The following is a 16731-nucleotide window of genomic DNA, read 5'->3' as shown; positions in this document are numbered from 1 at the left end:
CTCTCTTCTTGTGACGACTCTCTCTTCTTGTGACGACTCTCTCTTCTTGTGACGACTCTCTCTTCTTGTGACGACTCTCTCTTCTTGTGTCGACTGCCTTCTTGTATCGACTCTCTTCTTGTGAACGACTCTCTCTCTTGTATCGACTCCCTTCTTGTGAACGACGCTCTCTCTTGTATCGACTCCCTTCTTGTGACGAATCTCCCTTCTTGTGACGACTCTCTTCTTATAACGACTCTCTCTTCATGTGACGACTCTCCCGTCTTGTGACACAATATCAGTACCTCATTCTTTAGTAGAGATGAATTCCTGTCTCTCGAGTGAGAGCTTTCTACAGGAGATCCAGTTCAGGTTTGTCAGTATTGCGCCACTGCAGACAACATCCGGGCCTGTGTCAGCGAGTATCAGGGGCAGCTTGATGGCCAGCCTCGTGTCAGGTCTGTTGACAACTCGTCTTCACCTTTCACTTGAGCTTCTCCGTTCCATTCCATTCCGTCTCTTCAGACTTCTTCACAGCTGATCTAACACACTATCATAGATCTTTGTCAGTAAGACTCAGCCACCGGATGGACAGAAGCACGTATGATCCATTGTGAAGGACGGTCGACACTCAACAGTTGTATGCTGCAGGGGGTTGGTTATACATGCAGTCCACTGTAAATGGCTCAGGGGTACGTGAGCCCACCAAACCAACGAGGTGAGAGAGTCGTCACTAGGGGTGGGCAGTTAGTCACCTACACCTAGAGTGGCATGATATGGAATCAATGCAGGGACAGGTCATTTGCAAGAAGAATGTTGAGCATCACACAATGGCCGTTGGATGGTTTGGTCTACGAAACATTGCAAAGGCTTCATTCAGGGTCGGGACAGCACCAGACGGTGGACGAGCGGCATCTTCTCGGTCAGCCTGGATGGTTGACCTGACAGGTGGTGTGCAGCATGGCCTTTGCCAGGCAAGAAACATGTCATCACTCAGTCGGAACAGGTGACACCGTCGCAGAGAGCAGCGGTGAAACGTTGGAATTACACCTTGCACACGACGTGAAACGTTGGAATTACAGTCCTCGCACACGACAGGGTACGGCAAGGTAAGGCAAGCACGGAACTAGAACTGGAACTGGAACTGACAGCAAGCATGGCACTGTCGACGACACTCGTCCCAACCAGCTCCAGGTCCAGGTCAGTCGGTGCCTGTATCTTGCCATCCTAGGTGCATGGGGCCTATCCATTCAGTGAGACTGGTCCAGATGGCAGAAAAGTCGCCGACTACCTAACGTGATGCGCACAAAATGATGTTGACGTCGGCTCACGAGAACCGGGGGAGAAGGAAGTCGCCCTGACCCATGCCATGGGCACGGCCTGTCGCTCTAGGGGGATCTCGTTCCAGAATTCCTGTCTCTCCTCCTTCAAGACCGGCGTCATCATCACAAGCACTCACTCCCGCGACATCTCGTCTGAAATCATTGATTGGCAAGACACCAGCACGTCTCTAGGACTGGCTAAGCAAAGAATCAACCCAAGCGAGGCTTAAGGGCCTAAGGCCTAGGACTCTTGCAACCCAGTGACCTAAAGCTCGATTCGTCATGGCTCCTCCCGATGGTGATCCCTCTGGGCGTCTCGCAGCAAGTATGTAAGTATCCGTATTTTGTGGGCATGTTGCGTGACTGCTGGTCTGGTACAGGGAGCGTATGGATGTATGTACGGATACTAAGTAGTAGTGCTTAGTACTCATGAGACACGACCATTCGTCAGAGACCAGACAATGCACAGTGCCATGAGCAGTGAGCAATGGTCTGCCCAGTTATCTCCTACCTTCCATCTACTACCTACCCAGTGCCTCCGCCGATCAATCACAAATCACACGCAACACCTAGCTCAATCTAAAGCCAGCTTCTGGGAAATTTGACACGGGACACCGAGCCATTTTCCCCGGCTCTTCACTCGTCACGCGGCGGGAAGTCGCGCGGACTTGCTAGAGATTGATACTGTCTGAAATGTCCAGCCTGGATCATGCATGTACGGAGTACTGTAGGCACGCAACCGGCCAAGCTGGTCACGAGAATGCAGACCTCACTGCTTCCTCATCCTCACCACGGACGGGGCATTGACGATCTTGACGGCAGAAGCTGACATGGACGGATACGCTTACGCTCCAATGCCAGGGTGATGGGTATTTTAAAAAATCTGTGTACAGAGTATACGAAATCCCCGTGGCAGCAGCCATGGGCTTCCATGGGATTGTTCTGGACCAGGCCTGGAGGCCAGCGCACCTATGAGGCACCTAGAAGGTGCCAGGTTTGGTGCGGCTACTGCACGCGAGGCTTAGGAGCCTGTAACAGGGTGTGAAACCTGAGCTATTTTGTAGGTACGTATTTTGTGGGTGCATGTGCCTGGAGCAGGTGGTTGCAGGGGTGCAATGCAGTGTCACGGTGGTGGACTGATCGAGGCCTGCTTGGCGTTGGGAGTGCCCGGCCACCCGCCCCCGGTGGCGTGTTGGGTCTTTTGGCCCTGCGATCCAGTACCCAGTACCCAGTATAGGTATGTATTGTATCGGCCACCGCCGCTGGGAGCGTGAGGCTAGGCTTACCTACTAGGCTTCTTAGGCATGGCCCTAACCCCCATCAGGCCGACAGCCACGCCCGGAGGAGACCAAGGTTTCGCTCCACTGCAGGCTGTAGGTCGTCCCAACCAGTCAGCTGCATCCCGCACCTTTCGAATTCCGCCCAGACTTGGAGATCACGATCACCAGATGCCAATCAATAATGGCTCGAAAACCCTGGCAGGCACCAAGCAGGGACCTTTTGTCGCTCGGGCAGGATAGGAGGACGGGAGGATGGGACAATTCATGCCTCAGAGGTAGCGGAGCGGAAAGCCAATGTCTGCCACCCCTTTCGCCAGGGCTACGCTAAGTCTTTGCGGGACCTTGTCGTTCATGCCTTGCTCCCAACACATATCAGAAATGCATAAATGCTGCCACGAGAAGCCCATCTGGATCGAACTCCCATTCCCCTACTACCAATCCAAAGACACACACTAAGGACTCACACTCACTCTCGCCATCACACTCATACTCACTCATACTCACTCATACTCATACTCATACCCATACCCATACAACCCTCAACCCCATGGTCCAGTACGATCCCTTCGCTACCATCATGAGCGACGGTGCCCTTCCTACTCGACCAAAGGATGCATTTGCAACCGGTACTGATACCCGTGATTACACACCACCGGAAAATCCCAAGACCTATGGTAAGTCGAGCATCATCCCAAGCGGGGAGAGACACAAAAAGACAGGAACTGACCACGATTGATGATTTAGGCGAGCTAGGAAACGTCCATCCCCAGCTCCGAAGACTGTCGTCGGCTAGCCACCACAGCCACGGCCATGCATCGCACTATTGCTCACGATGCCACATGCGGCGACCGTCACAAGAAAACTTGGCCATGACGCGGTCACACAGTCACAGTCCGGACGACGAGTCCTGGGATGGCTTCTGTCCAGACATCCATATGCCAGAGCACGCGCCCGCCCGGCCGCTGCATCACACCCGACGACACTCGGGCTTGTGTCCACAAGACGTGGTGACGGCGCAGGCCCATCAGGATGGCCGTACCTCGCCGCACACACAAATGACAATCAAGGCCCGGTCCTGTCCTCACTCCGCCGCCGGCCATCACCATGCATGCCACTGCGAGAGCGTCACTCCGACGGAAAACCTGACCGAGAGATACGGCCTGGTCGAGGAGCCGGAAGAGATTCGGCGCGAGAGATGATGCCACTGCGACGTGGTGGTATTTTCTCAAGGAGTTGCTGCCGACGTGGTGTCATTATCTCAAGGAATTACTGCCCGACATGGAAGCCCGACGAATGAGAATGTGACGCCAACCAAGCCAAGGCGTTGAACGGTCCCTACCTGACCCTGGCTATGGCTACGAGTAACGACATGACATGGAATGGGATGGGAATGGGAATGGGCCGACAAGGGCCGGCCGGCATTTTCATTGATCACTCTATGCCACCAAGCAATCTTCAGCCAGAATTGGATTGCTCTTGGGATCAAAAACGAAGGGACAGGACAGGACAGGACAGGAAAGGACAGGGCACAGGACACAGAAACACAAAACGGAACATGTCCGGGACAGGGATTGAAATTCGGACACACTTGTCCTCCCCTCCCCCTGTCGGCGGGCGATTGCTCTGCTATGCCCTGCGTACACTGGACAGTGACGCAATGGGCAGAAAGCAGACAAGACAGCATTTTGGTTGTTGGTTGTTGGACTGATAGGGCCCCCGCGACCCATACGGCATAGCAGCTACTTTTTTTTATATGGTATATACCGTCGTGAAGACGACGTCAAAGCCAAAAAAGCACGTATCTATCCCTGGATAGCTTGCTTTCTGCTGTCTACTATTACTATCTGCCTTAAATTACACTCTTTATTTTCACTTATCGAAGGGTGAGGGTCAGGATCTGAGCTGAGCCGAGCTGAGCTGAGCATTCGTAGGCTATATACTAGGTATATATATAGGGCCCGTCCCTGATCCGGTACTATTTATTCTACAAGATGAGAAGCCACCGACCCGTACTCCATATGTGATATACCGATCAGACAGACAGTCCATTATAGATAATCATAGCCCAGATGAAGAGAAAATATGTCCGACAAATCGGCTCTAGACACAATCTACCAGTCTTGTCTGTATGATGAGCGTCTTTTTGGTCTGTCTCTTATGTACTTATTTGGCTGCCTACCGTCTACTTACGCTCTACTTCTACTACTACTAATTAGTACTACACTATAGTCTCCGTGGGTACTCTGACATAGGATTCTACGGTGTGACGTGGCTGATCGCTTCGATCCGATCTCGCTTGGGTGCCGGAGACACACTCCGCTCTAGAACAGTCTCCAGTGGAGGGTGGAGTGTGGAGTGTGGATTCTAGGTGATAGGCGGTAGGGGGTAAAATATACTTGGTGGTTTCGAGAATCTCTCCCCTTGATATCACGCCACCTGGCATCCACCGGCCTCGTCGGTCGCGGTTTCATAGGCTGCAGCGATACCACCACGTCAAAGCATGGTCTGGTCTCAGTCTGGTTGGGATAGGTAGGTGTTGAGGTCAATACAATAGACAGGGATGATACCTTACATACATAGGTAGGAGGTACCTTGCCCCTATCTGGGAACTCAGTACGAAGTACTATAGTATACCCTGGGACTGTTGTCGCCTGTCCAACTTCAAGCCCGGCTGGTGGGAGGGAGGTCAAAATTCCCAGTCAGTCAGCCAGCTAGTCAGTATCATCGCTGATGCCAGGTGACTCGTGAGTACTCGTACAGAGTTGCGCGCAGTAGGTGTCTTGTGTCGTGCCGTGAGCCGCTGTCGCTGTCGCCGCACTCCTCTTCTTGACATTAGGTATGTGTATATTCCTACTGTACCGTACTACCCTAACTTCTAACTTAGGTACGCATAGTAAGTTTACTCGATAACTACCTCAAGGTATAGAATAGTAGGTAAGTACCTAATCCACCAGATCGAATCGGCATCGGTCCGGCAACCCTAACCCTAACCCTAACCCTAACCCTAACCCGCCCCTTCGTCCGGCTTAGGCCTAAGGCCGTAGCACCCCTAAGGTGCCCCTAAGGACCCCCTAGACATCCTGGCCCTCGCCTGTGTGAGCCCTGAGCCGCCGCACCCCGGAATCTGAGCTCCCTGCTTAGCGCCAGGTCCAGCTTCTAACTTCTCAGACGATCATCTCATGATACTCGCAGCAACGAAAGTCGAAGAATCAAAGCGCAGGAAGTACACCCAGTACTCGTAGTACTCTGCCATGTCCTAGTACTGCCGATCGAATTGGCAATCAAGGTCTCGGCCCTCCCGGTCGATTACATAGGTATATACAGATATATAATATCACCACTACCTACCTACCTACCTACCTAATTACCTGGTCTCCAGCTTAGACTCCCTACTACAGTTACTGTACAACCACTGCGAGTACTGTCGACACCACTACCACTACCACTACCACTACCACTACCACTACCACTACCACTACCACTACCACTACCACTACCACTACTGTTACAGAGTACTCTACTCGGCACAGTAATTCATACGGATAGAATCTAATTGACCAAAGACCACGACCCGGAGAATCCCATTGCACGCATCTTTCCGCAACCTCGCTATCGCTATCGCTATAGCTACGCAATCGACTCCCCAATCAACACATATATAGCACATACGTCTATCGACGGCATCACAATCACAATGTCATCCGCTGGCCTCCCCTACGCCATCCCGGCCAACTACGTGATCCAGCTGGTGGAAGAAGGGCCGCTGGGCACAGCACCGGCACTCGCGGCGACGACGGCCGATGCCTCCTCCTCCCTACACAGCCGGGAGCCGTTGCAGCCGCACGCGCAGCCGTCTCACTTCCAGTTCCCGCGGACGTCGCTGCACCAGGCCACGCTGCACTCGCACTTCCGCGGGCCCCACAAGCCAGGCAGCGTGCTGGCGCCCAAGGCTGCCAACGTGTGGGTGCCGGCCACGGATATCCGCGAGACCATGCGCGCCTACCACATCGAGATCGAGACCCCCGGCGTCACGGACAAGAACGACATCCTGGTCCAGTGGCTAAGCCCGCATACTCTGCTGGTGCAGGGCGACATCCGACGCCCCAGGAACATCGGCCTGCTCGACCCCAACTTGGACCCGGCCGACCGGGTGTGGGAGGGCCAAGGGGACGGATGGGCTCAAGAGTCGGGTCATGCACGGGTAAGTCAAGTCGATATCCCAACACACCATCACCATCCCATCCCCATCCCCCGTTCTTTCAACAAACAAGAGAGTCCAGTTTAATGAAAGGTGCCGGGAAGGGGAGAGAGTCCAGTTTATTGAAAGGCGCCGCGATGGGAGGAGGGGTTTCTTTCTCTCAGGAGCGGCAGGCAATCATTCCGTGTACCTAGACACTTAGCTAACGCGGCTTAAACTCTAGCAACAAGACGAAGATGACGGCGGCCCGCTCCAGCGCACCCTGTCGCGCGAAACCATCGAGGCCCAGCTCAGGGCCGACGCCATCCCCACTGTCCTTCTGGCCGAGCGGAAACTCGGCCCGTGGCGCCGCACCTTCACCTTGCCCGAGGACGTCGAGATGAAGGAGCTCAAGGCCCGCCTCGAGGGCGGCCTGTTGCGCATCGACCTGCCTAAACGCAGTGTCGAGGAGTACGACGAGTTGAAGGGCGGCGGCGTCCGGATTGTTATTGAATAGGTTGGTATTCACCGACTTTAGGGTATGAGGTTGAATACCTAGGTTGGTATTTACCTTCTTTAGGGCATGATGTTGAATAGGTTGGTATTCACCGACCTTTAGGGCATGAGACTGAATAGCTGGCTGCCGACCTTCTCCTTCTCACAAATCAGGGTCGGATAGAATGGTATGTTACGGTATGGGAAGGGATGGGAAGGGAAGGACAACATGGATGGAAGAAAATGGATAGAAACGAAAACCAAAACGATTAATTACGACGAAGAACATGGCATGGTCCATCCATAGCTTATATGAAGTGGTATGAGGCGATCCACAAAAATCCTAGATCCTGGGAACAACCATGGCACAAGGCAGTGATGCGGAAGCAGATATGAGGGTGCAGGATCTTTGCTTCAAACGCACAGACACACACACAGAGACAGAGAGAGAGAGAGAGAGAGAGAGAGAGAGAGAGAACATTTCACGGTTTTGAGCGCACCGAATCAGATGGATCTTAGACATTCAAATTGGAAGCAAAAAGGGAGGTACCGATATTGAGCGATAGTAATGGCATGGCGTAAAACTCAGTCAACTTGTGAATTCGACTCGAAGTCCAACCCCCAGTTGTAAGGTCCACTATCATACTCCTTTCCAATTCCATTCCATTCCCGCTTTCAATCCCAATCCCGGTTCCAGCGCCGGTTTATGTGTTGGTCCAAGTGCCAGTCCAAGTGTAACCTCCAGGACATCTTTAAAGTCTGCGTCTTTGCGAGGCAGAAGACCCATATGATCCGCAATAAGAAAAAGGTCAGGGTTAGGGAATATGGGTATCCTATTCGTCAGTTCGCTACTTTTGGTCGTAGATGCCCGTTACGCCGTGAAGTGATTCCCACTGTTCATTCATCAATCATCATGCGTCATTGTGACTGTCCATTGCTCTTGTGGTTCTGGATCTGCCAAGGGGTACGCAGGAAGACTCGACTCGTCACCGTAGCGTAGGGCTTGAGGGCGAGGGCGAGGGAAATGAAAATTGAACGGGACATGGGACATGGGACATGGGTGAATGCGACCAGGGTTCAATATCTCTTGATCTTGTTTTTATTGGACGAACAGCAACCATTTATTAGCGTCGCTTGGTCGTATTCTTGTCTCTGTTCCGGGGGTCTTGAGCAGCATCAAGTGACTTATCTCCATCCACCGTCACTTTGATCAAGAGACAAAACGATATATGTGCGGTAGAGGAGCGAGTGGGAGAGGCAGATTGCGCAGAGATCAAATCAAATCAGATCAGGCCAGGGTCGGTGGTGGTGGTGACAGTCAGGTCGGTCGTTTCTCAGAGACGATGACCGAGTCCGAGTCCACGGCCAGGAGAGGAAGAGTCTGGTGAGACTGTGAGAGGATAGATGACATCGAATCCATCATCAAGCTCCAATCTGTGAAGCCTGGTGATCTGAATTGTGCAACAGTTGGCATTAACGGACGTACCACCTGCAAAGGGAACTTTGAAGGCCTACGCCCAGGAACTTGAAGCGATGTCGCTGACCGCAGGCCGAGACGACGCCAAGAGATATCACGTGATGGAATTTAAACTTGTAGTACTCCGTGGTATCACTTCTATCAAAGACTTACAGAGTAGGTAGTAGTTAAGGTATATTACTCCATACTGGCAAAAAGACATTGAGACTTCCCTCAAGTTCCTTAGGACTCTGCACGAAGGGCAAAAAACACGTCTCACAAGCTCAGTCGTATAGTAAGTGAGTGAGTGAAAACCCGGGGTTTATCCTATTGGGGCTTTTGATCGAACATATTATGGTCGAATTTTATAGTCGTCAAAAACACCTGATTGCTTGGGAACTCATCTTCTCATTCTCAGATCCCTCGTGCTGTCCCGTCCATATTGGAGGGCACTTGAGGATGGATATACTATATAGCATATGTTTGTCATCCATTGTCATCCTTCGGGCCTGGGGCCTTGGGCCTATCAGGCACCAGGCACCTACGAGGCTGCCCCTTCAAAACATCCATACTGAAGAAAGCCCATCGGCAGTATCCCAGCCATTGGGGTTCGCCATTCTCATTCCAACTCCTGCAAATACACCTCAAACATGAGTCCCGTAGGATCGACCAACCCTAGACGCTAAACTCCACATCAAAGATCCTGCTCGGTAGTGCGTCTATACACCAGAAGAATGTACAGAGCTCAGAGGGCCCCGACGACCGCTGTCTTGCAAAGGTCGCGGCTTGGTTTTGGGTTTTGTTTAAATTTGTTTTTATCTTTTTTCTTTTCACCGCCGGGTTTTCATCCGACGGGCTGAACTTGCAGATTCACCATCTGCTTGAGTAAACTGCAGTCCTCACATCGGACCAGCTTCTCCAACACTCGGACTCTTTCGCCCAATCTTTGTAATTCATTCTCCATGTGACGCATCTCCACTTCCGTCTGGTTGACATAGTTCATAGCTTCAGTCAGGACGTCGCTCTTGCGGACCTTACTAGCTGGGATGGGGGCACTTCCGGGCGTATCGCTGTCGCCTTCCTCGCCTGTCTTTGGGCCGTAATGTGACGACTGGAGCGTGGTGTGGAGCTGGGCAATCTTCGCGTTCAAGTTTTCTCGATATTTCTTTTCGACGAGAGAATGGGCTTGCTTCGCCCGTTGCTTGGAGTCAGATTTGGAAGGAGCGGTGCTTTTGGTCGTCACTTGTTCCTCTTCCTCATCATCAGATGCAATCATCATCGTGGCAGAGGCGTTGATGTTGGTGTTAGTGCTGGTGCTGTTCCGGGCTCGGCGACGAGCGGCGGCGGCGGCTCCAGCTGTTGAGCGTCGTGGAGGTAGTGGCACTGACTGGACCTGATGCTCGTTGGATGAGGCGGAGGAGCCGCGGTGGGACTGGGCGGTGGTCACGCTGCTGGTCCTCGAGCTCATACTAGGTCGTTGATGTAGTGAAACTGAGACACTGTCGCTGGTGATCATAGTTTCGTTGGGAGAGGTTTCTTGAGTGATACACGGAACAGACGTGCACTCTTCGATGGGGGGCAACGTGGTGAAGTTCATGCAGGGAGCATCCGGACCACAACGCTGCGGCTGGCAGCTGTCGACTTGTCCCGCTATCAGGGGACAGAGCTTCTCTGTCGGGTCAGACTTGGTTGAAAGCGAGACGGCGATAGGGTTCAAGGAAGAAACAGGCGGAGAGGCGTTGATAGAGTCGGAGCCTGAGAGGGCCACGGTTGTGAGACTGCTATCGTCGTTCATCATGTTGGAATCACAGTCGGTGCGTGAGCTGCTGAGGCTGGACTGGTCCATGGGAGAGAGATCCGAGTCCATGCTGAGCATCTGAGAATAGGAGAAGGGTCCGGTGGTGTAGAGGTCTCCTGAGAGGGTGGTTTGCGCCTCGGGAGATTGCTGCTGAGAGGAGGCATTCGAGTGCTCGCGATGACTCGAAGAGCGTAGGTAGGCCAGTGAGCCCACGTCCGTGTCCATGTTGGCCGAGTACTTTTGCAGAGGAGCTGAGGTTGTGGTTGAGCTGAGGGGCATGGTGGTGAAATCCATCTCATGCCACCCACGGTAATCGACTGAGTCGGGATCAACAATGGTGGCTAGTTGGGGTTGGCCACCGTGGAAACTGTGCTGCTTATGAAAGTCATGAGAGACATCATGCTGCCGGTAGGCGGTACGGAAAGGCATTGTTTCAACGGCTGGGTGTTCCGTCCCAGATCAGGACGCTTAGACTTTGGGTGAGACAGGAATCCAACCTCTGGTCCGCTGACCGCAACCGCTCGATTGGTCTGTCGAAGGCTCTGAGACCACTGTGTGGGCAGGCGTCTAGCAAACTCTGAGCCGTACAGAGAGAGCAGTGAGCTGATCGACGGTAATACTGGGAAGGCTGTGTTCTGGGCTGGTATGCAAGGAGGGAGAGTGTCAGACCACGAGGTCGAAGATCAAAGCTGTGTTGTGGAGTTGAGTCTGTAGTTGTAAGGTGACCGAGGGCGCTCTGGGCGGTTGGGCAGTATGGGAACACGGCACAAAGGTGGACAGGGGACGGAGGTTGGCGTGCAGCCGAAGCGTGGGACGGGAAGACGTGGATTGCTGATTGCTGGATTGGGAGCGCGGGCGAGGACGAAAAGCGCAGGTCACACCACGCAGCGGCCACGATGTATTGCCAAGAGAGCCACCGTATCATACCTGCCAATGAGAGACGCAGGAGCCACGCGCTAAGTCACGTGGGGTAAAATTGTGACAGTACGCGAGGATCCAGAGGCCGGCCTAGCCCCCGGAGAGGCGCTGCACACAGACCCGGGGGCAGGAGACTGTTTTGATGTGACGGTAATGACGATATTGCCGCACCTGGAATGTGTGTACTGATGCCGTAAATGACGTACCATAAAAAAGCCTGGTGGCCTGACCATCTTCCGGCTCTCTCTCTAGCGTCGTCCTGGTCGGTTTCGTCGATCGTCCACCCATCTCTCCCCATTCAAGTTTGGCTCTTCAGCCTTGTCGTCCCTCGATCGATGTGGCGGCAACTGGCCCTTAGGCTGGTGGTCCCCCGGAGCCCGCCGCGCTCAGGCTGTCGATCCGAAAGGTCTAGTCCTTTTGGACTGCTATGATGTGGTGTGGTGTGGTGATCTGCTCATCCAGCACCTGATAGTTTGTGCTGCTATACTGCTGACCTTTGCGCACAGTCTGGTGATGATGCACTGCCATACACCCTCAGGGCTCGAGGGATATTGCGTCTGTGCGGGACATTCTGGACGCCAGACACAGGTAGGATACAGGCATACGATTGTTTAAAAGCTCGTCAAAGTTCGAGGACTTCAGGTAGGCTTTCCAGATCTCCAACCCATTCGGACTTCACCATATCAGACGCGCACAATTCGAAGCAATTGCAATTGCAATCACACTCAATCAACCCAACTAAACACACATCACACTCCGCACTCCAAAACACCATCCCACCCATCACAATGAACGCTGCACGTCAACTCACTTCTCGCCGCTTTGCTTCGGCTATGGGCCCAAGGTTGACCAACCCTGCTCGATTCTCCTCCACCGTCACGGGTCACCAGATGAGTCCCAAGGATCGTCAGTTAATGCATGGTGTCTTTACCGCTGCCACCGTGGCCACTGTCGGAGGTGTCACATATGCCGTAAGTGTCCTCTGCCTTGTGCTGGAGATGCTCCCTATCGACTTGACTGCTTCACGCAAGAGGTCGTAGGTCGACAGCTCCTGACCTGCCCTAAGAGCTACGACTAATCTTCATTCTCTCTAGGCTACAAGATCTGGCTCCAGAGTGAACAACCGCTTCAGCAAGAGGGACTCGAGCCTTGACAGCTCCAAGTGGTTCCTGGAGGGCGCCGACGTCAACAAATGGCTTGCAAACCAAGGCAAAAACTAGACGGTCGGGTTTTCCCCAACAACGACGACGATGACGAACATTTGATGCCATCAGCTTGGGGTCTTTTGTCGTTAAGGGTAACGGGATATATAAGAGTGGATGGTTCCAGGACGTGGAACGCACATCTGCCACAATCCCCGGAGTTTGGTTGACACGGATTGACACATTATTAGCGGGGCTCGAGGCCCATGTTTATCTATACCGGTAACCACACCGGTAACCGCATACCCGAAGACGGAGCGGCAGATTAGAGCACAGAACTGTCAGATAACTTGTCAGTGGCATTGTCGGTCATGTTTGACCTTGACAATTTGCTTTAATATATCAATAGTACATATTCAATCTGGGTATCTTCGGCCATCTATTGAAATGAAAATTCGACAGTACCAGTCCAACCCAACACGGTTGCTTTTTTTTTGGTAGCTCGGCCATCTAGAGGTCAAAAACATCCATTGGGAATTCGTAACCCATCCTCGAGCCCTGACTGTCCACCCAACGCCCCGGCTCAAAAGGAAAACCCACAAAGTCGTATGGTGAAAACAATCCGCCAAGAAGCAGATACGAAGCTGAAATGCAGCCAAGGCCGTCACCGGGTCAGCTTGTCGGGATTTCACCGACCCAACTGCTCCCTCATGAGCGGCGTGAGAGGCCGTAGAGCCCACAAGTCCCCATCTGCTTCCTCGTCCTGTCCTCCTTCCCCGGAATACGATGTCGGACTGCCACATTCGGAGTGTACGCCGTGGCTCTCGTCGTCCGTCGAACTGTCGTCGCTCTCTGCCCCGGCGTCCATGTCGCTCCAATCACCATCATAACTGTCGTCATCACTATCTTCCTCGATTTCTCGACTGTTCCTTTCCATGAGCTTCAGCTGAGCTGTTGCGGCCGTGATGCTCGCCATTGTCGCCAATTGCACTTCGATAGCAGCCTGAAAATCTCGGAAGGAGGGCACCTGCTGTAGATAGGTCGAGAGCTCATTCGTTGGCACTTGCACTTGCACTTGTACTTGCACAGGCGACGGCCTCGCTTGGGGTTTTGTGAAGTCTTGCGTCCGCTCGTGAACTGAGCAGTGGCCTAGCATCCGTCGTAAGTTTGGAGTAGGTCCCGCCGACTCTGAGTCCAGCTTCCAGGCTGAGATGTAGGACAGTCTCGAAGCGGTTTGTTGAGTCATGTCTGCTCTCTCTTGCGGGTTGACAGCGAAGTAGAGAGGGTCGTGTGAGCATAGAGCCTTTGACGCGGTCATTGTAACCGGTGCCGGCATTGGATTTGACATAATAGGCTTGTGGAATGGTGAGGGGGTTTCCAATGGATTGAGTCAGGTGCACAGGAGTGAGGATGTGAGAATTGGAAGGGGGAGAGAGAGGGAAAAGCCAGCCTACTTGAAGTTCTTCTGGTCAAGGCAGCCACAGTCCACCAAATGATCAACCGTGAGTCTGGCCCAGGATACGAGCCTCTAGGCCACGCCGACTTATCATTCCAGTCAGCCACATCCACGTCAAGAGTGGAGCAGCATCAACCAGGGCGAGCAAAGCAAGAAAAAGGGGGGCAGAATGGTGTCTGGCGAAGGATCTGAGATGTGCGGCTGAGCGCATTCTGGGGAAGCGTGTGCTCCAAAGACTGCTGTACCTGGAGGGTGCGCCAAAGTGTATGGGAAGCACGGATCCTGCAGAAGAAGAAACGAGAGCACCAGCCAACAAGCGACACGCCATCGCTTGTGGTTTAGCACCATGCGAGCGGCCCTTTAACCTTGAGCAATCCCGGAGGAGCTGAGAAGCCAGAATGGGTGCCTGATGTTCGAAACTATTGAGCAGGGTCCAGGGTTGCTGCACTCTGGCCGGAAATGTCAAGGGCACATCAGACGGGGCGGCAGGTGATTGGAGGGGAGAGGGAAGGATGCCGGGGTGAGATGGCTAGTTGCCGAAGAAGGACAAAGAGATAGGAGAGAAGATGGGAGGGAGCTTCAAGGTGGTGGTGGTGGTGGTGGTGGTGGTGGTGGACGCCCACCGCGGGTTGGCCACAAAAGAACCGGCCTGGGTCGTGCAGTTAGAGTTCCGCTAGTCCCCATTGGGGCCTCGGCGTTATGACGCTATTCCGATCTGGGCCTAGTATCGGTTCCGCGGCTACGGACTTTGTCAAGGCCTCGAGGGCCAGCATCATTGCCCCTAATTTGAAGTGCTGCTGTTACGGCCTCCTGAGCCCCGGCTACGTCTCGCCAGTCAAGGAGTGCATGCTGTACGGATACTCCGTACACACACACACCATTTCTCTTCGCTCGCAGATTACCGGCAGAACGGACTCGTGGTAGCGGCGGGCTCGCCTGTGAGTGTGATCGATGATCGACTCGCATCGCTGCCGACTATTGCAAGCCACAGAGCCCAGCTATTTCCTTTAGAGGGGCACGGACGTCCCGATCCAGTGCGGACACTCCGGCCACAGATCACCGAAAGTTGTACGTACTACGCACAGACTCCAATTTTCCAACATGCTGGATTATTATTGTTCCCAGGCACATAGTTTTCACAGTGGCATTTTCACTTCTGCATCAGTGTTGGCCCCAATTTGGCGCTAAAGTGAACATCTCCTGCCGCTCCCAAAACTCCACCCGGGTGCATAACTGCGCTGTCTCTGCAGGTGCAAACCTCCTTGCTGCCCTGACGTGTCGCAGGTTGGGAGTGGGAGGTCTACCCTGAGCAACAGCAAAACATTTGGGCCTCTGGACCGGGGATGTGCAAATTGCATTGTGTCTCCTAGGGTCGTTCAATTGTCGTGTCACATGGGTTTTTTGCGAACGGTTCTAGAACTCTAAAGTACGACACTCACCCATGGACGAGGCTTGGGACTATCGGGAACAGCGTCTCTTACCGATCAAGCCGTGATAGCCCAGCCCGAAGACTTCGGCTACCCAGCCTGTGGCTTGATTTGGTGTTCTGGAATCGTTCCATTGTCGCGTGAAAACCAAGCCGGGGTACCTCGCAATTTGCCTGCCGCCCCTTTTAACAGAACAAGATTGTATGCGTAGACCCTCCAGCCAACAACAAAGCCACCATGAACCTTGTTTTGACGCACAATTCACTAAGCTCATCAACTTACTCTTTACTGACATACACAGACAGACGTCTCTTCCCAATATGACAGTGGAGACACAAGCGGGATCTTCAACCCTAAACCCCGGTAGAAGCTGCTGTCAATCAGGCTGTCAAGACCGACTAGCTTGAGCGCGATGACACCGATCAGCCTGCAGCCCAAAGGGGGCCTCACAATGCCAGCGACGGACAGTTAGCACCAGCGACCTTCATCTTCGTCACATGTCAGCATTCCACCCCGAACACCCAACTTGACGGGACGGGAAGTTGACAGCAGGTGGGACTTCACTTGACGGTCGGATAAATCAGCTGGACACTGGCACGATCAATGCACAGGCCAACTTGTCCCGCATACTTACTTGGTGGTGCCTAGCAAACCTTTTGTCTACATTCCCGGCGCTTGTCTCTAGAAGATCGCTCGGATGGTGTTTTATCCGCAGTTGTGTTGAGGCAGCCACGTCAAAATTGTTGCCAACATACAGAGTATGATACCCATGCATCCCTGTCAAAGACTTCGCTTCGATGCTGCGCGCCCCTTGCGGCGGTCTGAACTGGGCATCTCGTGTTGATGCCGTTTCTCTTACAGACCACGATCATCCAGTCGGACTACGAATGACGCTAATGGATACAACTAAGATTCCGATCAATCTAGTAAACACTCAGACCCATTTGCACTCGACGCGTTGGCGCGGAATTAAGTACTAGCAGGTCCATTCGAGAACCGTCGACCCAACTAGAACATCAACCATCAAACCGGTCTATCAACAGATGGTATAGTAGGAAGTAATGACGCTGTTCAGCTTGATGACAACAAGACTACCTTACTTCGATAGATACTAATCGATCGTCTAGGAGGAGATGCGAATGGTGCGCGCCACAAATGCGATCCACAGCCGCAGGACCCGACGACTCTCCCGGTGAGACTGGCCCCATCCTGCTTGGGGACTGGAGAAAGGCTACTTCAGCGAGATTACCGAGGTCGAATGCATCTGGACATTGCTACTAG

General features: G+C 53.2%; 5 protein-coding genes across 5 annotated transcripts; 3 read left to right on the top strand and 2 right to left on the bottom strand.

The window, feature by feature from the left end:
• Nucleotides 1-3128: 3128 nt before the first annotated feature.
• On the top strand, nt 3129-3765 carry A1O3_09659 (uncharacterized protein; the record flags this gene model as incomplete). Its single annotated transcript, XM_007739753.1, has 2 exons — nt 3129-3255; nt 3335-3765. Coding segments are annotated over 2 exons (558 nt in total), but the record flags the coding sequence as incomplete, so codon positions are not given.
• Nucleotides 3766-6275: 2510 nt separating this feature from the next.
• On the top strand, nt 6276-7275 carry A1O3_09658 (uncharacterized protein; the record flags this gene model as incomplete). Its single annotated transcript, XM_007739752.1, has 2 exons — nt 6276-6782; nt 7003-7275. The coding sequence occupies 2 exons, from the start codon at nt 6276-6278 to the stop codon at nt 7273-7275; spliced, it is 780 nt and encodes a 259-aa protein (XP_007737942.1).
• A 2278-nt stretch (nt 7276-9553) lies between these two features.
• Nucleotides 9554-10936, bottom strand: A1O3_09657 (uncharacterized protein; the record flags this gene model as incomplete). Its single annotated transcript, XM_007739751.1, has 1 exon — nt 9554-10936. The coding sequence occupies one exon, from the start codon at nt 10934-10936 to the stop codon at nt 9554-9556; it is 1383 nt and encodes a 460-aa protein (XP_007737941.1).
• A 1277-nt stretch (nt 10937-12213) lies between these two features.
• On the top strand, nt 12214-12645 carry A1O3_09656 (uncharacterized protein; the record flags this gene model as incomplete). The annotated part of the gene is made up of 2 exons (XM_007739750.1): nt 12214-12396; nt 12520-12645. 2 exons carry the CDS (start codon nt 12214-12216, stop codon nt 12643-12645), a joined length of 309 nt encoding a protein of 102 aa, XP_007737940.1.
• A 631-nt stretch (nt 12646-13276) lies between these two features.
• Nucleotides 13277-13915, bottom strand: A1O3_09655 (uncharacterized protein). Its single transcript, XM_007739749.1, has one exon. It carries the CDS (start codon nt 13863-13865, stop codon nt 13617-13619), a length of 249 nt encoding a protein of 82 aa, XP_007737939.1. The 5' UTR covers nt 13866-13915; the 3' UTR covers nt 13277-13616.
• Between the last annotated feature and the right edge of the window lie 2816 nt (nt 13916-16731).

Source organism: Capronia epimyces (assembly GCF_000585565.1).
Source record: "Capronia epimyces CBS 606.96 chromosome Unknown aczIQ-supercont1.10, whole genome shotgun sequence".
NCBI classification, from domain to species: domain Eukaryota; kingdom Fungi; phylum Ascomycota; class Eurotiomycetes; order Chaetothyriales; family Herpotrichiellaceae; genus Capronia; species Capronia epimyces.
The sequence above is the reverse complement of the archived record's forward strand: the minus strand, read 5'-3'. Positions and strand labels throughout refer to the sequence as shown.